The 22578-nt window shown below is 33.8% G+C and overlaps 1 protein-coding gene across 2 annotated transcripts in view; it reads right to left on the reverse strand.

Annotated features, from left to right (window-relative positions):
• Positions 1-22578, reverse strand: part of LOC132716131 (uncharacterized) — an 86850-nt gene that overhangs the window by 37664 nt on the left and 26608 nt on the right. For both annotated transcript variants that reach the window (XM_060699314.1, XM_060699323.1), the window contains exons 12-23: positions 21326-21421; positions 19629-19798; positions 17194-17260; positions 15682-15876; positions 14623-14843; positions 8119-8230; positions 5189-5389; positions 4400-4615; positions 2994-3155; positions 2192-2259; positions 987-1119; positions 24-148 (exon numbers count right to left, since the gene is read on the reverse strand). In XM_060699314.1, coding sequence (XP_060555297.1) covers positions 24-148; positions 987-1119; positions 2192-2259; positions 2994-3155; positions 4400-4615; positions 5189-5389; positions 8119-8230; positions 14623-14843; positions 15682-15876; positions 17194-17260; positions 19629-19798; positions 21326-21421 — 1766 coding nt within the window. The remainder of the gene's footprint in view (positions 1-23; positions 149-986; positions 1120-2191; positions 2260-2993; positions 3156-4399; positions 4616-5188; positions 5390-8118; positions 8231-14622; positions 14844-15681; positions 15877-17193; positions 17261-19628; positions 19799-21325; positions 21422-22578) is intronic.

Below are 22578 nucleotides of genomic sequence, written 5' to 3' on the forward strand. Positions count from 1 at the left end.
GTCAAAGTTAAAAACAGACTTACTTCAAGTTTAACAAACACTGGCAGCCAAGACTTTGCACCTCAACATTAGTCAAGGTAGACATTGGGTCAGCAGCATTTCGTACTTCCAGGCTTGTCTGTATAAGATACTTGCTTATAGCTTCCAACTGAAATGTACGAATTATATATTCATTACAATTTAGTCATGCTCAATACTTAAAACTGTTTAAAAAACTGTGCACTTTAGGGATGTGTGCCCATTCTGTGAAGTCCAATGACCTTGTACATGTATTTTTAAATGTATATCTTCACAATGCAGGAGCATAACATTATTTACACCAATCAATGGCAGTCTCTGAGATGACAATTTTCAAACTGCCATCTAAGCAACTATAATTTTTGTTCAAACTTCATAATTTTAACAAGAGATGCTTGTAAACCATGCAATTCCCTCTAAAATTACACAGATGATAACTGTGTAACATGGGCGTCTCTTAACTAACCTATTACCTAGTGATAAGCATAATAAGCCATTTGCATAAGCCAGCTGTACATCTGTATAGTCTGACCAGGCTCTAATAATGAAATCCCTTCAACTTTGAATGGACTGGTCCAAGTTCAAAGAAAATCTAAAACACAATTTCAGCAGTCCAATGTTTAAAATTGTCAGGTCCAGATCAAGCTTCCCACCAATTAGTACGACTGTAGACCAGTGGTTCCTCAAGTTATCAAATGGACAAACTATTTATGATCAAAGTCTCCCTGGCCTCAAAATCTAAAGGGGTTATCTGCTAGTCATGACCAACATCTATGCCAAATCTAAGAATGGTAAGTCAAAGCATAGTCAAACAGGATCTGTACAATGGACTGACCAAGGGGCATGAAAGGTAGTATGTTATAATCTCCACTTCTTTGTGCCTTCCATTTATCTCATTTCTTTGATACAATTAAGAATTTAGAATCATGGACATTTAATCAGTTTGATATATACTCTTAAGAACATACTGATTTTCTTGGCCAATTAGAGTAAGCACACATTGCTACAGCAAATGTCATTCCCTGGGTATCCTCACTATGGGCCTCACCAATCTTCTTGATATGTGATGACAAAAGCCCCGTCACAAGTGATTTCATTTCCCTACAAAATCAAAACTTACATTTTGTTCTCTTCTTGTGAAACAAGTTGATAACATTTTTTAAGATAAACTTCTAATTCTTAATTACATCAGAAGTTATATGGCAATCAGATTATGATTTATTAACATTTTCAAACTACATCATTTTATCTACAGCCTTTAGTTGTTACCATCAAAGCCCTGAAATAATTGCTCTCAACTGTTAGTCTGCTAGCGAGAAATGAATCTACCAATGCGACCAAAAAAGACCACGCTCAGCTGGAAAAAATGTGCCGTGTGATCATGGTAAATACTGTTTCTGCTATTCAGGCAATACTTCTCATGAAAAGTTCCTTTAAAATGTTAGGGGGTAATTTTTCAGCTTGTAAAATTGACAAATCTATTTAAGATACTTGGTACCATAAAGATTAAAGAAAGACTGACACAGGTTATATCATAATTAATTTTATCCTTTCTTTGTCCTAAACACTGTTATGTGTAACCTTCAGTGCTCAAATCTCACAAAATGCAAGTTAAAATTCAAAAATAAGTTTTTTCTAAATATAACTTCTGCAAGTGTAAAAAATCTAAATATGTAATGTTAGTAATTTTAAAAAAAAAATACTGTGAAAAAGTAGAGAGGAGTTATTTTTTCATAAGTCATAAATAAGCTCATGCATACCAGACTTCTATCTGATAAAAAGGCCTATATTCATCTAAGTTTACATAAAAAAATGATGACAAAAAAAACTTATGCTTAAGAAATAACATCGGCCTGAGAGGTGTATATCGGCTATTTAACACCAGTTTGGAGTTTTGATACATAGGAATTGACCACGAAGGCCATAGGCCAGTGTTTATTGGCAGTTTAACACCGGTTTTTGCCTTCTTTGTCTAGTGACAAAATCACGTGGAGTGATAGAATAATACTTATACTGGTACTCCAGCAGTCTGAAAAAGTACCAAGAGTAAACTTAGAAATTAACATAAAAGAAAACTAGCAAAAAGCAGGGGCACTTTTAATAAACAAGTAAAACTATTATAGGCATTGAAAATTATAGAAAAAAATAAGATAATAATAATTAAAGTTTTTACTGTATATCTTCCAATGTGAAACCACTTGCTTGTTTTTTCTTCACAACTTGTTTCACCACCCATTTTTTCTGAAGAACAAAAAGAAAAAAATCTGAAGAACAAAAAGTGAAAAAAGATAAATATGGCACAAAATTAAATATCTGAATGAATGATTAAAAAGAAATACTCTTTTTTTTTGCATTAAAAAGTATAAAGTTCTTATGTAAAGGGTTTCTAATGCTCCTCAATGCACAAAGGCAAAAAACTCAATTCACACAAATAAACCTTTAAATTTGTGTGTAACCCTAATCGTCTTTTGTATATGCTCATGATGCAGTATAGACTAACAGCTTGAATTACAATGCTTGACTTGACAAGAAACACACACCAGGATCCAAGGTTGTTTATTAAGAATGTTCCAAGCTCAAACTCAAATCTTGGGTATTTGATTGGTCAGAAACCTGTACATAAAGTTCATTGACCAATGAAGTCCTGAGATTTGATTTAGAGCTGACATAAATGTTAAGGCCAATAAAGAGTTGAAAATACATTATTGAAAGTATATAGTTAAATCTACATAGGTAATATACAGGTGTTCTAAATAAAATTATATGAACCCACACCTGCCAGTACTAGAGCCTTGAATAGAATTTTTTTTATTCCAAGTTAATAATTGTGAGGAATCATAATAAAAATACTGAGCAATTGAGAAAATCATTATAATAAAGCCTGGCCATACTTTACTCAAGCCAAACTTTTAACTAGTAAAATAGGTTTTTTATTATTGCCCCTTTCACTTTAAGAGAAAATTAACATACTATACCTGTGCATTAGTAAATCCCAAACTGTCTTGTGTTTTGTTAATGCCAAGAGCTTCAATAATATTGTCGGACTGTGAGAGAGAAGTCTTTAAATCTTTCAGAGAAATCTCCTTCATAATTTCCTTTGAATCAATCAAATTTGAAAGTTTTCCATCATCTATCATCTGAAAAAGCGAAGTACAACAATAGCTAGGCTATATTTCATCATAATAGCCTGCTGGAACCTAAAGTGGTTAGCTGTTGCCACAAGGATAGACCAGGCTCTTTCTACAGTACTGATAATATTGTAACCATGATAAAAACCTATAAAATGTTTCACTGCATATATTAAACCTTTATATACATTTAGTAAAATATAACAAGAATAAGCAGAATACCTAGAACAGACTATCATCCAACAAAGGTACGGAGCAAGTTTTTTTTTAACTATATAATCAATTCCAATGTTTGTGACAATTAGAATATGAAGAATAAAATCATCTAAAATGTAACAGAACAGTACAGTGTAACTTCCGAATTCCGGAACTTCTGAAATCCGGAAACTTCTAGAAACCGAACATTTTTTTCGGTCCCGATTTTTTCCCTTCTATTTTCTATTTATATAATACTTCTGAATTCCGGAACTTCTAAATTCTGAATTCCGGACGATATTTTTGTAAAATTAGAGTCAAATCAATGCAATTTCACCTCCAAAATCCGGAAATATCGAAAGGTGTGAAATACATTGTAAATCGAGAATGTTTACCCTGCAGGAAGATTTAATTTCCCTATCGATTGTTTACTAATTAGCGGTGATCGTGTAATTTGACACGCGTTAAAATCACAAACTGTGAAATGATATGTTTGAAGTGATGCGGTCAAGTAAAGAAATTGACGGCGGTCAGTTAATTTGAAGTGTTTATCAGCGGATTAAATGACAATTAATTGGGACAATGGGTGCATCAAACGTCTTTAGGGATTTTATTGCATTTGATGTACTTATTAATTTAACTAGCATCGGGACAATTTATGTAAGTTAAATAAAGTGTTAAATATAAATGGTGTTTCTTTTCCTTCTTTATCTTTATCTTAATTAAAAGACTATATATATAATGGTCCACATTTATTACATTTAGTGGGCTTACGTGCTTGGCCACATTATCCTCCTGAATTGAACCTTTAGTGGAACTTTTTTGACAAGACCCATGGGTCGTGTCGGTTTTCCAGAAAGTACACACATCAGGATAATGCTAGCAATCTAGTGTTGAGCAACGTTGTTCTGACATGAATAAACGTTGCAGATATATCTGACACTCTGAACACACTAAGGTTATTATAAATGTATGCAAAAACTGTCTTAATAACCCGCATATCATTATAACATCACATTATGTCAAAAGCAGTCTCATCAGAATAAAATGCTACAAACCTTTTTGGCAAGTTTTTTCAACACAGCCTTTCTACCACGTTGTTTTTTCCCAGCTTTCAAGTCTGTTTTGATTGATTTTATATTTGTTTCAAGATCAGCAGCATTGATCTGGTTAAATTTGGCTAAAGGTAGGTCTGTGATTGAACCTCCCAAGTTTTTAACATCATCACTAGAGATTGTGCTATCTTTAAAACATGTCTTTATGATATACTTCATCTATTCATGAAAAAACAAGCAAAAAAAACCCAAATGATAGCAATGTAAAAATGCTTTACTTTCATATATGTAAAAATATAATGAAATATTCCTTTTAACAAAATATACCAAAAACTTTTAAACATACATCAAAAAAGAATATTTGAGCCGCGCCATGACCAAACCAACATAATGGGTTTGCGACCAGCATGGATCCAGACTGCTGCCTACGCATCCGCGCAGTCTAATCAGGATCCATGCTGTTCGCTTACAAACCCTATAACAAGTAGAGAAACTGATAGCAAACAGCATGGATCCTGATCAGACTGTGCAGATGCGCAGGCTGGTCTGGATCCATGCTGGTCGCAAAACCCATTATGTTGGTTTTGTCATGGTGCGGTTCATTTATCATAATGTCACTGGACCTAGTTAAAATCTACCACATAATTTAAGAGATGTTTGAAAGAAATTATGAATACTGACAAATGACATGCAATCACTTATCCTCATTTCTGCGCATTTTGTGTGAAGATATTTTTTTAGCTAAAAACATTGCCAATGTAATTTTTAACTATTATATATGAAGTTTCTTACGACATCTTTGGGAAACTCTGCTATTGATTTAAACAGCTCCATACATTTTGCATCACACATAACTCCTTGTGGAAGTCGTTTGAAAAAACTTCTTTTCATTTGTGTCAGATAAGGTCCATAGTCGGATTCTAGACTTGCACATGTGACCTGGTCAGGTTCAGGAGGTGTTGACAAGCATTTTTTTGAAGAGTATTGCACAAGCTAGAAATTAGAAAACAAAATAACATGATTTTTTTTCTCCAAATTTTTTTTTTCATCAAATATCCTTTGTTAGTAATTTTTATTCATCAAAATAAAACAATGATTAATACCATATCAGAAAACTGAAACATCGATTTGGACTTGATAAAAGGGAAAAGGCAGAGGTCAAAGAAAGAAATTGCCAGGTTGCATTTGTATATCAAATATCATGAGGCTGTGATGTTATGAAAATTTACTTCCACTCACCATTAATGTAGAAAATTAAACAAAGTTAACTAAACAAGAAGTGGATGAGGGGAAGTCCTGAAATTGAATCCAACAGTATGGGACCACATGTTATTGCTGTATACCAATATCACAAATCACAAGAGGCTGTGATAATTAGTTGCTGAGAAAAATGTTATGAAAAGATTTTCTCCACCCATGCGCCACCCATCATTCACCATATTAATACCTTAGTTTGCACCTGTGCAACACGATGAATTAGATTTCTTTGATGATCATTGTTTATTCAAAAAGATATTGTAGTGCCATACATTGTACATATAAAGACATTTTTGAAAATATTATTAAAACTTTCCATCTTGATACACTGTGGCCAAGTTTACTATGAATCTAAAAAAAAACTGTCTTGCCAGGGAATATCATGAGGAAAACAAGAGCACCGCTAGGCAGAGCATTATATGCCCGAAAGTTCTTTTTCTTTTTTTTAAATAAAGCAATTGTAAGACATTGGAATTAAATAAAGTATTACCTCCTTCAAATAACAATCCTCCTTTGAAGTTTCAATATTGTGGTCCAAATGGAACTTAAGTTATACCCCAGAAACTGTTTTCAGTTCTAAGGTAATAGTCCCCTTGACCTTTGACCTTGTGACCCAAAAATCATTAAGGGTCTTCTACCCAATATGGACAATCATACTATGAAGTTTAAACACATAAGGCCAAATGATACTTAAGTTATGTTCCGAAAACTGTTTTTAGTTTTAAGGTAAAGGTGACCTTGACCTTGTGACCCAAAAATCAATAGGGGTCTTCTATCCAATATGGACAATCATCCTATGAAGTTTGAATATTGTGGGCTAAATGGAACTTAAGTTATGCTCAAGAAACTGTTTTCAATTTCAAAGTAAGTGACCTTGACCTTTGACCTTATGACCCCAAAATCGATAGGGGTCTTTTTCCCAATATGGACAATCATCCTATGAAGTTTGAACACTGTGGGCCAAATAGAACTTAAGTTATGCTCAAGAAACTGTTTTCAATTTCTAATTAATAGTGGCCTTGACCTTTGACCTTGTGATCCCAAAATCACTAGGGGTCTTCTACCCAATATGGACCATCATCCTATGAAGTTTGAACACTGTAGGCCAAATAGAACTTAAGTTATGCTCCGGAACTTGTTTTCAGTTTTAAGGTCATAGTGACCTTCCCCTTTGACCTTATGACCCCAAAATCAAAGGGGTCTTCTTCCCAATATGGACAATCATCCTATGAAGTTTGAATATTGTGGGCCAAATGAAACTTAAGTTATGTTCAGGAAACCAAATTGCTAATGGATGGACAAGCAAACAGTTGATTATTATGAGCTTCATTCCGTAGTTAAATAAAGAACAAAAACTCACAAAATTCAAATTAAGAGCTATTTCTTTTGTTTTTTATGAGCTTATTTTGCTTATGGACGTTGGTCCAGGTGGTTTTGCTTATGGACGTTGGTCCAGGTGGTGTTTATGAGCTGATTTGCCTCATAAACATCAAAAGTTGGTACAAAAAAATAGCTCTTAATTTGAATTTTATGAGTTTTTGTTCTTTATTTAACTATGGAAGAAGCTCATAATAATCATATGTTTGCTCTGACGGACGGACAGATGGAGGGTACTGACGGACGACAGATGGAGGGTATAACAGAAATTCTTTCGGGCATATAAAAAGGAATATGTTTGTGAGATGAAGGATTTCCAGTGACCTTTAATGACATGACATGATGAAACTGGAAATACCATTTGTAGGATCTGCATACCATTTGATGAAGGTCTATACCAATAATTTATGTGTAAAATTTCAGATCATTTCTCAGCATGTTTATCCAGAATAATCTGTATTGTGCATGCAGAAAGTTCTAAAATTGAAAAGTGCATTAAATGCTGCTATCTTGGATTGGGCTAAGAATTAGTAACTAAATACAGGATTCCAAGTATTATTTCCATGCTATCTTTTTCATATTTTCTGTTTTAAGTGCTCTAGTTTATCTATGTAAGATTTTCAAAGTTTATATTTTTAGGCTTTTAATTGACCTCAGTCAGGAGCTCCTTTATATAGAAAAACTCAGTAGTTAATTCATAGGCAAACTGCTTTCAATTTTTTTTTCTAAATACAAATGAGCCGCGTCAACACAAAACCAACATAATGGGTGTGCGACCAGCATGGATCTAGACCAGCTTGCGCATCCGTGCAGTCTGATCAGGATCCATGCTGTTCTCATTAGTTTCTCTACTTGTTATAGGGTTTGTAAGCCAACAGCATGGATCCTGATCAGACTGCGCCGATGCACAGGCTGGTCTTGATCCATGCTGGTGGCAAACCCATTATGTTGGTTTTGTCGTGACATGGCTCAAATAATTTATAAAATGCAACTGTAACAGAATGGAAAAGTGTCCTTTTAACTGTTTAAACAATCATGCCAGAACTGAAAGCTTAACATCATTGTGAATATTGGCCATTCATTCTTACCCTTTGACTCAAAACACCTGTCTTATACAATTCTCCAGCAAATTCACAGCCAACTTCATCAATTGCTTCTTTTATAACAGAATCTGGTAGGCAAGTTGTCATGAACCTCAACCTGCATAATAAAAAGTTCATCTTTATTTAAAGAAGCATGCCTTTAGATTCATGCTAATTAATTTACGAAAAATCAGCATGGCTTTTATGAAAAACAGGACAGATTCAGGCCTGTTTTGAACCAGAATTGGCAAAATCAGGGTGAAATAGACATGGACCCTGAATTTTCAAGAAATCTCACATGGGAATTCAAGTTTTTCTACCCTGACACCGTCTTCATTTTGGTAAAAGTCAGGGTGGAAGCAGGAATATTTGCACTTTGAAAAAATTTGACACAGATTTTACTGACTTGGAGAAATATAAGCAAAATCTACCCAGATATTTCAATGTTAGAAAATTTTCAAGAACCAGTTTCAATACATTCTTTAAAGTTCTTTATTTCCTGCCTGATTTTTCTGACTTAGAGTTATTAGAAATGAATATTGCAATACACTAATAATACAGTTTACATTGCTGTTCAGACAAAATTGAATTTTAAATTCAGAAGAAAAATGTTTTATAATATTTATTTCTAGACAGTATCACTTGATGTATGGTAAACTTCATTTAACAAAAATTATTTTCATTTACTGAATTTTTTTTTTTTTTTTGAAATTAATATGTGGATTATTTAGATCAACATGATTTATTGTTATCTATGAAATTGATAACTGTTACTAGTAATTGATTGTATCTATATTTAACTTATGACAAACATTTTTTTATTTAATGCATAAATTGGTCAGCTGAATAAGTAATGTTCAAGATTTTTAGTTTTTATCCGCCACCTCACAATCTGCACAGAATCTCATAATGTCTAAGGTCAGCTTTCAGTTTATATAAACAAATAACCTTCAAGTGGAACTTTATTCAGTATTTCAAAATACTTTATGTTAAACTGGGCTATCTGGTAGATGAAAATAGAGAAGTTAGCACAGATTGACCGAAAGCAGTTTAAAATCCAGAGCAAATATCACACCCTGAAAATTGTTTCCAGCTTGGTCATTTTATTTAGAAAGATTGGAGGCTTAAGTTGTGATTTTGAATCAAATAAATCATCTTACACTTATATATTAATATATAAATGAGTTTTGGTAATTATATGGATAATGAGATTTAAGAATTCAACTACCCTAGCTATTCAGAACTTTCTTGGAAAAATTATTGTGAAACTTAAAACATATATATAACATGGAGCATAATAGATGTGTTAAACTACGTTATTCGGTTTGAAAAAAATGGAGGGAAATTAGCAGCCAATTGTGACCGATAAATGGTAAGTTATAATTATATTACAGTTCTTGATATTTTTAATTTTTCATATAATAATGAATTTTGTAAGCCCAGTATTCTGAAAAGATTTTAAATAAATTTCCAGGAAACCTGTTTTAAAATATGGAGGGAAAATAGAAATCATTCTTAATTTTTCTAAATAAACCATACATTTTGATCATTCCATTCTAGAAAAAAAACCCACTGAAGTCTTAAAATGAAATAACAAGAAACATGGCAATGCCATGAAACCAGGTTTTCAATTATCACCATTGTAGATAAATATGTTGTATTTGAAATACAAATACAAGCAACAAACAATGTAACTATGTGCAATGTAAAACATGAATAATGTAGGAGGAATTGCCACTGAAGAAGTGTTCACTATAATATTATGTATAAGGAAAAAAACAAAGGGCCATAATTAGGTCAAAAACTATCCAATCACAAAACCCCGACAATATGTGCCAGGGTGCTTGATGACAAAGCTTCTGTGAAAGTTTGAACAAAAATCCGTTGAGAAATGTAGGACGAGTTCAGCACAGAAGAAGTTACAAAGTAGACATGAAATAATATATCATATCTTTTTTAAATTACCTCCAAAGATGATATGACCTTTGACTGCCAAATCAAGTTAAAATCATGTAAACAGGATTTTCAATGTTAATGTCACTGTGACCTTGACCTTGGAGCCAGCCATGCGGAACATGCGTTCTGCACGTCATCTTGATGTGGTAAACATTTGTCTGAAGTTTCATCAAAATTCTTCAAAGGGTTGAAGAGTTACAGAGCGGACAGGATTTTCAATGTTAATGTCACTGTGACCTTGACCTTGGAGCCAGCCATGCGGAACATGCGTTCTGCACGTCATCTTGATGTGGTAAACATTTGTCTGAAGTTTCATCAAAATTCTTCAAAGGGTTGAAGAGTTACAGAGCGGACACAATTTCGTTTGACGTTTCAATGTAAATGTTCACTGTGACCTTGACCTTGGAGCCAGCCATGCGGAACATGCGTTCTGCACGTCATCTTGATGTGGTAAACATTTGTCTGAAGTTTCATCAAAATTCTTCAAAGGGTTGAAGAGTTACAGAGCGGACAGGATTTTTCCATGTTAATGTCACTGTGACCTTGACCTTGGAGCCAGCCATGCGGAACATGCGTTCTGCACGTCATCTTGATGTGGTAAACATTTGTCTGAAGTTTCATCAAAATTCTTCAAAGGGTTGAAGAGTTACAGAGCGGACAGGATTTTCAATGTTAATGTCACTGTGACCTTGACCTTGGAGCCAGCCATGCGGAACATGCGTTCTGCACGTCATCTTGATGTGGTAAACATTTGTCTGAAGTTTCATCAAAATTCTTCAAAGGGTTGAAGAGTTACAGAGCGGACAGGATTTTTCCATGTTAATGTCACTGTGACCTTGACCTTGGAGCCAGCCATGCGGAACATGCGTTCTGCACGTCATCTTGATGTGGTAAACATTTGTCTGAAGTTTCATCAAAATTCTTCAAAGGGTTGAAGAGTTACAGAGCGGACAGGATTTTCAATGTTAATGTCACTGTGACCTTGACCTTGGAGCCAGCCATGCGGAACATGCGTTCTGCACGTCATCTTGATGTGGTAAACATTTGTCTGAAGTTTCATCAAAATTCTTCAAAGGGTTGAAGAGTTACAGAGCGGACACAATTTCGTTTGACGTTTCAATGTTAATGTCACTGTGACCTTGACCTTGGAGCCAGCCATGCGGAACATGCGTTCTGCACGTCATCTTGATGTGGTAAACATTTGTCTGAAGTTTCATCAAAATTCTTCAAAGGGTTGAAGAGTTACAGAGCGGACAGGATTTTCAATGTTAATGTCACTGTGACCTTGACCTTGGAGCCAGCCATGCGGAACATGCGTTCTGCACGTCATCTTGATGTGGTAAACATTTGTCTGAAGTTTCATCAAAATTCTTCAAAGGGTTGAAGAGTTACAGAGCGGACACAATTTCGTTTGACGCCCGCCCATCCGCCCATCCGCCCAGCCGCCCATCCGCCCATCCGCCCGCCATACCCCAATCTAATAACCAGGATTTTCAAAATTGAAAACCTGGTTAAAAATTATAACATGATTGTATATTTGTTTTTTTTTCTACATGCAAAATTTAGGTTGAAGCCAAATTATAATTTCAGTAACATATGACAAGAGGATGAATGAGAAGAAAATGGTGTAGTTGCAGAACAAAAGAATACAGTGGAAGAATAATTTACTGGTAATTTTTATTTTCTTCATTTAATTCTATCAAAATTAGTTTCAGTTTTAATTATCAAAAGCATTCATCCCAGCAAATTTCATAGAATTAATGACTTCATAAAGTCAGTACATATATCAGTGTTTCTGCCAGCTCTGATTTTCTGAGGGTCTTTTATGACCCCATGTATGATATTTTAGGGGTCATTTCAAATTCATAAGGGTCATGCCAATAAATTTAACAAAAATGTAAAAAAAAAAAACAGGTAACACTTTATAAGTTTTATTTACAATATTTTGTATATTTTTCGTGAAGAAATTGGTCAATCTCTGCTATTTTGGATTATTTGTCATCCAATAATAACGCTGTATTTCTTAAAAATTATGTGTGTTAATTTTCATAGAAGAAAGAAAGTCGATACTATATTGAAATTCGTTCATAGTCGCCTTCTATTTTTCATAGTGCTTCATAGTACCGCCTAGTGACGTAATCAAGGGCCAAATAAAGCTTGACACTAAATATGTTAGTGTTCATCCTTAGCTGTTTTACAGAAATTAGAAACATTCTCCTGTCGCTATCGCTCCCTTCGAAGTTTCTAATTTCTGTAGAACAGCACAGATGAACACTAACATCAGGGCCAAAACACCATTTTTGGGGAAGGGGCCTCAGCCTTTTTTGGGGGGGGGAAAATATGCGTCATTTTGGCATACTTTGGGAAGAAGGGTCTTAAATTTAACACAAACTTTTAACAAGGTCTTCAAAATAGAAAAGCAAAAAGCACTGGGAAATACAAATAAGGCAGTCAAAGACATTAATTCAACACCATCATTTAACTTTATTCTAAATTCTATGGGAAATTTCAAAAGACTGGGGAATTTTGAGTACCAAACTGGGGAAAAAAGAGGCTAGTTTATGGTTGGGGAAGTAGCCTATATTCGGCCTCTATAAAGAAGGGTTTTTTGGCCCTGAACATATACGCAGACTGCATTTTCCAGCAGACAGTTATTCGTTCGCAGAATATGACGACAACAAAATAAATAATTTTGTCTGGGCGCTTTCAATATATGCAGTAACGTATAAATGCAAGCTTTTATTAACTAGTTGAAATTGGCTAAATGCCGGACCACGGACCTGGTAAATTTCATTTCTCATTAAAATTATAGTGGAGCCCACGGTAAACATTCCGTACATTTTTATACTGAATTGACGCTTTATAGTCTGTATATCTGACTTGTGTTGAAATCAGCGACGGTGAAATTCTTGCGTCACAAAATACGCACTAACTAAATTTCATTGCGTCATGGCTGAAAATAGTGCGCCAAAAACGCAAAAACGCGCTCTGGCAGAAACACTGATATATGTCTATAATGCTGTAGCTCCTTAAAAAATAATTTCATCAATCATTTGTTCTTTTGATGTTTTGATTGCAATTAATGCAATATACCTTTAAAACTACACTGTATGGACATATTGCTCTATATTAAGTTGTTACATTTTCTTATAGATTAATGTATTATAAATTGAAAGTTGTCTATAGCATATTCCTTAAACACTGCTTTCATATATTTATTTATTTATTTTATATGTTTACAGATTGTGTAGCCCAGATACTATAGAGTGGAATTATGGGATACAGCTGGTAGATATCTAGTGGAAATATCAAACAAGAATGACTTTTGAAACGTATTTAATTGTATGAAAATCAAATACAGAACAGTGAAACAAAATTCTGAATTAATTATTATTTTGTCAAATATCATGGATGAAAATTTATAAACAAATAGCCACCACTGCATTGTGAAGATGATCAATTCAGCATTATGTTCATCAAATTAATTTGTTTGTTTGTTATGAGCTACTTTTTATCACCTATTATTCTAAAATACATAATGCTCAGAATATGATGGAATTTATTTAAGAATATTTTCTTCGGCTGGTTCTAAAAAGATCAGGAATCTGGGTGGATTTTTATTTTAATTTCAGGGTGGGATTTGCAAAATTTTAGGGCGGGATAATAACAGGAGGAAAAAAGTCGGCCTGACTTTTTAAACAGAAATCAGGGTGAATTATGGCTCATTTAAATATTTCAAATTTATCCCACCCTGAAATTGCTCTAAATTTAACTAGAAGTAAATCTATTTTTAGAAATCTGTGTGAGTGAAAATTCTGCCCTGGATTTCCATTTCAGGGTGGTATTTTTTCTGGCTCATTTAAATATTTCGTTAAATCCACCCTGAAAACACTATATATTGTATACTAAAAAATTTAAAAATAGATTTCTGTCTTCTCTATAGTCAACTGAATAGCTTAAAAAAACCTGGCTGGGAATAAATGTCTTATCCCATGTCAAATCAGGGTGTAGTCAGGGTAGGCATTTTCGTACAGGTAAATTCATAAAAATTTTGAAAATACAGCCACATTAGTCTTTAATTGTGAAAAACATGTAAATTAATACTGAAATCCTGAATCTTTTTACTTTTCTTATATTCTTAGTACATTTTTCTCAAGTTTTATTTTCTTTAAATATTTTGGCTCTCATGGAGGCATGCTGTTTAAGACAAATATACACGATTCTAGTTACTTAACAAGAAAATTGAGCTCACATATTTTTGCCTATCATAAAAAGTTGTCTAGAACATGTACATTAAATATAATGCCAGATGCTATGTCAATACCAGCCATTTTGCAAGATGACTATGGTTTCAGCCACATCAATAATTTCTACTGAAGAAATAGACTGTAAACAAAAAATTTAAACAATAAAATTACACTGAATTTTATCTCTTGAAAGCCCCTGTAAATTAGTAGTTGGATCACATTTTAAATTTTTATTTTACATGTGTCCATCAACATTGTGTATGTGGACATAAAAAGTAGAGCCTGCAAACAAGTTATATCATTTTACCTTCCAGCAGCTTCCCTGGAATTAAACTGAAAAGGTGATGTTCCACCAGTGACAGCTTTAGCTGCTAGCATTTTACCACAAGGTTTATTGCTTGGGAATAATTTTTTTGTCTGATATAACAAATGTTGGAGAATTTTATTGAACGGATTATCTTCCCCAATAAGATTAAACGGTTTGCACACCCATGGTTGAAAGCCAAATGCATTTATATCTTTCTGGATCTGTAAAAGAATAAGAGATGAAATTTAAGAACAAAAACACTTCTGACATCTCATTATCATTACCATTTGAAAATTACATTTTTTAGTTAAATGTTCTTAGCTAAATGTCATGCTGAAGAAAAATGTAAAGCTATACTGTCATGATAGAGTGAATGTTGCGGTAGTGTAACACTTAGTGTTTCCTTAAGAAAAGAATAAACAAACACATTTGAAATGAGAATGTCTGGAATAAAGGTAACATTTACAAATAAACCTTTAAGTCAATATTTCTTTCCTTTTGTGAATAATAATGGAGTGCCATTAGTTATAGTTATAGTTCCAGCATGGAAATAATTGTGCTCCAAAACTGAGGTAAGGGTTTTTGCCTTGATGCTTACCTCAGTTTTGGAGCACAATTACTTCCATGCTGGAACTATAACTGATTAGCCTTAGTTACCTGAGAGCTAGTAAAGAGCTAGACCAGCCAGCGCCTCCGTGTTGTCTGACCAGGTTCTATACAGTTGATAGGCTACAGTATCTCATATTTTGCATTTTGACATTGAAATCTCTGTTTGACTAGTAAAGATTAGAATGCAGTGCAAATCGCCATTACATTATTAAGGACGGTTAATCGTTAATTCTGCAATACCACCTAGCTACTACACTGTTTGCCTCTCAACATTTAAACCTTTCAAATCTAACAATAGGCATTTTAGTTTCATTAAAGAACAAGGTCCACTTGTGTGAAGGTGAACATATTTGAAATAAACTATATGTGCAGAGAACACAGAAGCTCTAACATCCTAGCTACTGTTTCTTAAATGTATGTACACAGTTTTTAATTAAATTCAATAATCACCAAATCGTTGTCGACATTTTTGCAGACACTGGGAGGTGCACAAAACATCAGAAACTTGATATTGTTCCATCCTTGATTCATCTGTCTTGCAGTCTTGTACAGTCGAAATGCCCTACCACAGAGAGCTTTTATTCTGGCACTATTTGGGTCCATCAGTATTTGAGTAGACACTGCTCCTCTGTAAATTTCTGGAACCTATCAAATAAATTGAGATCACAGTGGAGCCTTTTGGAGGCCATATTATAAAGAGGTCACATCACTGGGGACAAGGCGGGGGGAGGGGGTCATTATATTTAGCCTTATTGAAACCAGCAAGTTAGGTGGGTTTTTTTCACAAGAAGGGGAAGGGGCCCTTAGTAACCCTTAGATTTGGGGAAAAAAACATAGTACTTTTGCAAAAGGGCAAGAAAAAACTTGATTAAATTTTAGGGGATAATAAACTGCAAGATTTTAAAGATTTTGTTATGCCCCATATTTTACATCAAATTCTTTAGAGTAAAGAATTTATTATTGTAAAAATAGCTTGTATGTATATAGTTGATTATATTTGTATTTTCATTTTTTTGTATGTTTATAAATGGTTTTATGTATTTTTTGTTAAATAAATATAAACTGTTAAATAACAATTATGATTTCTTTTCAAAAACCCTAAACTTTGGAAGCCAGTTTAAGGAAATTATTAATCTAATGGTTTAAGACCTTATTAATTAAATAAACATGTCATACTCTAGTAAAAACTGTCATAATCTCAAGTCTGTCTAGAGTAATAAATTCATAATATCTTTTTGAGAAACTTGTTAATCTTTCATCCCCTTCTATGTTAAATAATAATGACATTTCCTCTATATGTATTAAAAAGTAATCAGATGTGTGAAACTTATCAGAAAGTCTATTTTTCTAAAATCCTTTGGCTTTCAGCTTGTTTGTCACCTGGAATCAGCATTTTCCTATTTAAACAACTGAAATCCATCCAACTTCATCATTCGAAGTTCGGAATTGGATATTAATAAAATAAAAAGTTAAATTTATTTTCAACTCTTGATTCCAGCCAGGCACCTTCCATTTCCTAAGTCCCTTAGACGTCCAATAAGTATCATAGTGTAATATCAACAACAGAGAATTCTTGTGCATATCAACTTTTCCTGAGGGGAAGCCACAAAGAAACAGCCCCTACTATAGAAGATTAAAAGTCCTGAAACTAAAAGCATTCAGCTTATACACTGGTGGCTGATTTTGAGTTCCCTATTATGTTAGAAATTACACCACACCTCCCTGAAGAGTGTGTAGAGTAAGAAATTGTATTACTTATACAACATTCAAAATATAAGGTACCGGTACTGAAAAATAGTTTAAAAAAACTTTCAGTTTAGTGGGCAATTTGTTTTAACAGCTACATATTGGCTTTGTAAAATCAATATTTTAAGGTGAGATGCTCTTAGATAAGAATTATAGTTGAATCTGTCTGTGTGAATTAGATTTTACTTTTTTAAAGGAACAACCCTGAACACTTACTTCTGTCTGCTTATCATCAAATTGATTTTGCACAGCTTTTGTAGTTTCAAGGTAAATCTGATTTAAGCTGAAATTACATTAAAAATGTGGCATTTTGATAAGAAAAATAGAAGCTATAAAATTATAAATACAGTCGAACTTCGTCCCCTCGAACTCGGAGGGTCTGTGCAAATTTGTTCGAGAGATAGGTAGTTTGAGCCAACCAAGGTTGAACTATTATCACGTAGGACATAGGCCTTAACGTTCTCCAGCTTACAACGGCCAAATGATAAATACGTCAGTATAATTGTTTGTTAGTACATCAGTTCGTCAAATACATCATTTCTTTTAAATAATACGAATTATTATCCAAGTGTTTTCAAATGAGTATTAACATTTAGAACATGCTTACTCGTAACTTTTGTTGTCTTTTTGTGTTTGACTGAAAAGATGTGATGTTAACTATATTTCTGCCAAAGAGACCAGCGATGAGGTACGAGAGTTCAAGGGATCAGTGTTCGAGCGATCCGAGGTAGAACATTATATATTGTATAGGAATTTTGCTGGGACTGGGCGCTGAGTTCAAGCGAAGGGATGTATTTGAGCGATCCAAGTTCGAGCGAACGAAGTTTAACTGTAGGTAAATGAATCTCCATTTTCCTTCTTGATGTGAACGATTAAGTTTACCTGCATCTACTTTATAGGCTAGAGGTATAAAAACATAACAATATTTTAAATAGAAATATTTTAAATTAATGAAAAATTCTACTGGAAAAGCATGACGAGACCATTGAGAAAATATGTTTGCAAACTTGATAGACCATTTATAAATATTATGCTGGCATACCTTTAAATATATCACTTATAATATGTGCTTAATATGCTATTGTGTTTAAATATGACTCTTATTGCGACGGACGCGCCCTCAGGCGCGTTCAGAGCCAAGTCATCTACACATGGGATTTCGTCTGCTACAATCGCGCAAAGTGTCCTCAACCGATTAACAGCCCAAGAAATAGTACATGAATTTGATCCTTAAAAACTCCCATACTTTGTCAGGATATCTTAAAATCTTCAATATTTAGCCTTTTCAATTTCAAATTAAGTTATCCAAGTTAAAATATGAACGTATATGATTGATAAAAACGTTGTAGTTCCGTAGTATTATTGCGCAATATGCAAATTACTGCCGAAACGATTTACCGCTGTCGAAAAAGTAGGACAACAAATTATACTATAATACAGGTGTAAGCTCTGAGTTCCAAGAAATTATTAGTAGGAAAAAAATATTTCTACATTATACAAAACATTATTATTAACAAATCAAAAGTTTTTCGTGACTCTAGAATAACTCGCGCATTAATAAAAGAAGAACTATTTTCGTGACTCATACCGCGGGTTTAGCTGAATATTCAGCAGTTATTAATGAATTAGATACAGTACAATGGTTAGTATAAATATCTATTTTTGAAAATGCATGTAACAAGAGAGTTTGTCAACACTTTAGCACCATGTAGTCTTTCATGATAATCTTTATTGAAGGAAGTTATGATATCAGTTCTACTTCCGATTCTTGTGGTTTGTTTACATATTTTTCTAGGTCACGATATGAGTTGACCTTCGCTATTCTAAAAATAGATTCTGATTCACCTGATTTTCGGACAGGCGATTAGGGAGTACACATTATACATGTAGTAAACCAGCGGATACTTACTTTGTTTACATGCAATACTTTCAATACAATTGTAAGAAGCAAACAAGTTGAAAATGGAATTTAGTGTGAAAATGAAAAGGACAACTAAACACTGTAGTGCTTAAGTGACATTTAGATTAAAATAAAAACGATGTGCTCTGGCCCTTGTAAATAAAAAATTCTAAAAAACATTATTAATTGCTGACGATTTTAACCAAAAATATTTTTAATGAGACATATCCAAGAGAAATAAAAATACAAATGACTTATATTTTATTGTCTATATGCCCACTATGTTATACTAAATACATTCTAATACATACTAATACATTCTCACATGTATAATGTATTATGCTTGAAGTTTATTTTGCATGGTTTTATTTTAGAAATATTTTGTTGACAGTTTTTTTTTTCTATTTACATATCATTTCTTGGAATAAATCGATAAGGACACAGTGATTTACAAGTTTGACCAGAGTTTTTAGGCATAAATTTCATTCTGTATTTAAATGCTTGAAAGTAGAAAATCTGAATTATATCAGATTGGGACACAAAATATATTGCTCTACAAATCTCGAACTTGTATGGAACAAATTTTCTCTGTTATATATTTTGTGTTTTATTTGTGTTTTTTTTTGTTTTTTCTAAAAAAGCCTAAATGTCTCCACGGTTGCATGTCTGCAGCACTTTGATATATATATATTTCATAATTATTCACATGTTCATGTACACACCCACACACAGATGTATTTATTATACCTACATATATTCAAAGACGTCATTAGAGAGATATTTGTATTCCCCTGGGAGAAAGATTGTCACTACTGCCGGCCCTATGTTTTCCACTTCAGCCAAAGTCACTCCCTTCACACCTCCCAGCTTCTTCACCAGTTCTTGTCCAAGAGCTACCATTTCACCTGATGAAAATGATCCCTGCAACAATGTATTTAACGTCATCAACCTGTACTCTGCTGATTCCAAAAATGTTGAGTCTTTGCCACCAGTACAGAGCCAGGCTTGCCTAAACATTTGTGCACTCTGATAAGGCTCTATCTACTTTTAACTTTCATCTTGATATCCCTAAATCAGATATTGAACAGTCCCAAAAATGGAAACTGGGCAAGTTCATTTAGGAAATTCAGCAGCTCAAGGGTTAACCTTTAGATCGTTTAGTGGCAATTCTGACATACCTCACAAGGTGTCAGTTTAAAGCATTAAAACTCTGCATATCTTTTCAGTATGACAACACTCAAGTTATTGACAACAAGGCCATTACACAATCTTATAAAGGGTTGAGATTAAAATGCTCCATCCTTTGATATTGTTACAGTCTTTTTTATCTAACTGTAATCATACATAATACTTAACTAAGGTCCTTAAACCCCAAGGTGCATAAGTACATGGTTGACCAACATTCTTGTAAACTTTCAGAGTTATGCATGAACAAGTTGAAAACTGCAAATTTATACTAAAGCAAGGGCAATAACTCTAACAAAACTGAAAAAAAATCCACATGCAAAACCCATAGCTTCACAGTGATGACTTGATCATTATTCCTTAAAGTTGGTTGATTCTAACTCAAGCACTCAAGGAACAAATAACACAACATAATGGAACAGTTTTCACTAAGTCAAAGGCAATAAATCTGACAAAACAGAATAAATCCATAAGCGAAACCCCAGGTGCACAACTACACATGCTGAGCAAAATTCCGGTAAGGTTTCTTGACTCTAGGTCAAATACTTTTCTAGGTCAAACTAACTTTGTATGAAAAACATATTCTGAAATAAAATGCTTGTTGGGCTTACGATCTTTGTTATTTTGCAGGCCCGAATTGGCTTTTACTCACCAGACAGACATTGGGCATGTGCATGCCTTATTTCACTGATTGTCAGTGTGCCTAAAAATTTATGAAATGCCGAGGTAAAATTTATGTTACATACCAGACTTCCCGAAATATGTCGGTCTGACGGACATGTCCGATAAATTTTGATAAGGTCCGACAATTTTTTATTCTGGATCGGTCCGACTGTCCAGCTTTTATCCAAGTTGCATGTATACAAAATGGCGTCGCTAAATGTGCCAAACGTGGGGAAAAATGAAAATCTACGACAGCAGAGTGCGCAGTTCAGCAGTAAAAGGATGAAAAGAATAGATCTGAGACAAAATTTAATGAAAAAAATGGAAGCAGGACCGTGAATCGTTGGTGTAAGACAGGGAGGAGATGAAAATGAGCTGTACGGACTGTGCTGATTTTTACGGCTAAAAATTAAAACCTAAAAGTGTCTTAGAAATACAAACAAAAGTTTTCCTTTGATTTTGATGAATTTTATTCGGTCCGACAGATTTCGTTTCGGTCTGGCAGATTTTCATGGTTTGTCAGACCAAATGTCTGACACTTTTTTTTAAAACTTTTGGGAAGACTGACATACCAATGTGAAAGAGAAAATAAATACATACTGACATATTTTTTGCTTTTATCATTTCTATCAAAGCATTAGCATCAAGCTTTTTTAGAGAGTCCGAGAATTGTTCCATATCATTTTTTGGTATGACCTGAAAAATGTAAAGAAATTTCTTTGTACACAAAACATTTTCTGGTATATCCTGAAAAATAACATCATTCCGTAGAATGTCCCGAAAATATAAAATATTTCCTGGTGGTATTTCCTGAAAAATGTTAAATATTTTCTAGTATCTTCAAAAAAACTATAAAGCATTTCCTATTATGTCCTGAAAAATAAATAGGACCTTGTGTCCTGAAAAAAATATAAAACATGAAATATTTTAGGCAAGCATGTCATGGAAACAAAACATTTTCCTGTCCAGAAAAAATATCAAACATTTCCTAGTAATATAGTAAGAGCAGAAAAATATAAAACCTTTCCTGCAAGATACAAAAATATTTCCCTGAAAAATATACATTTACGAGGGGTGATCCAAAAATTCGTGGACACCCTGCATAAAACAAAAAGTAATAAAGCAAATCACATCAAATTCTAGTATCTTATTAAGTGAGCATATGTCGGCAAATTCTTAAAATATTGTAAAGATTGTACAAGAATTAACGATTCTGCACAAGTTTATATACATAGACATGACAAAACGCGGCGCAGCTCAAGACGTCACAAACAACGTTATGCTATCATAGGAAGTTATTATTAATCTAGTTGTTACCATTTTGCCTTATCACTTTTCAAAGTATTCCCTTTTAACCCGCACAAATTTTCATGGCGGCGGACCCTGTCTCTAAAAGTACTCGCATACCATTCCTGGCTGAATGATGACAGTATGCATCGGGTGGCTCCTCTCAACTCGTCCAGATTGTCAAAACGTCTCCGTATCAACTCTTTCTTTAACCTGAGAAACAAGGCGAAGTCACACGGGGAAAGATCAGGCGAATATGGTGGCTGACTGAGTACTTCTGCTCCAAGCTGGATTTGAATGGTCAGTTGTGTGTCCCGGGCACGGTGAGCAGGTGCATTGTCTCGCCAGGCGTCTTCCCAAGATTTACACAGAACTGTATAACTGTCCGAAGTTTTGCTGGATCCGTGGTAAAGCTGTTTTTAGCACCTGTTCTTTAAAGCACGAGTGTAAAATAACCGCAACTTCAAAATGTCTTCTGATACTGACAGAATAATGTCATACACATCAAAACAACGTTATTATAATGTTTCCCGCAATTTTCTTTGTTTGCACAGGTTTTACATGTG

Source organism: Ruditapes philippinarum, unplaced genomic scaffold, assembly GCF_026571515.1.
Source record: "Ruditapes philippinarum isolate M1 unplaced genomic scaffold, ASM2657151v2 ctg1806_1_1_1_1, whole genome shotgun sequence".
NCBI lineage: Eukaryota > Metazoa > Mollusca > Bivalvia > Venerida > Veneridae > Ruditapes > Ruditapes philippinarum.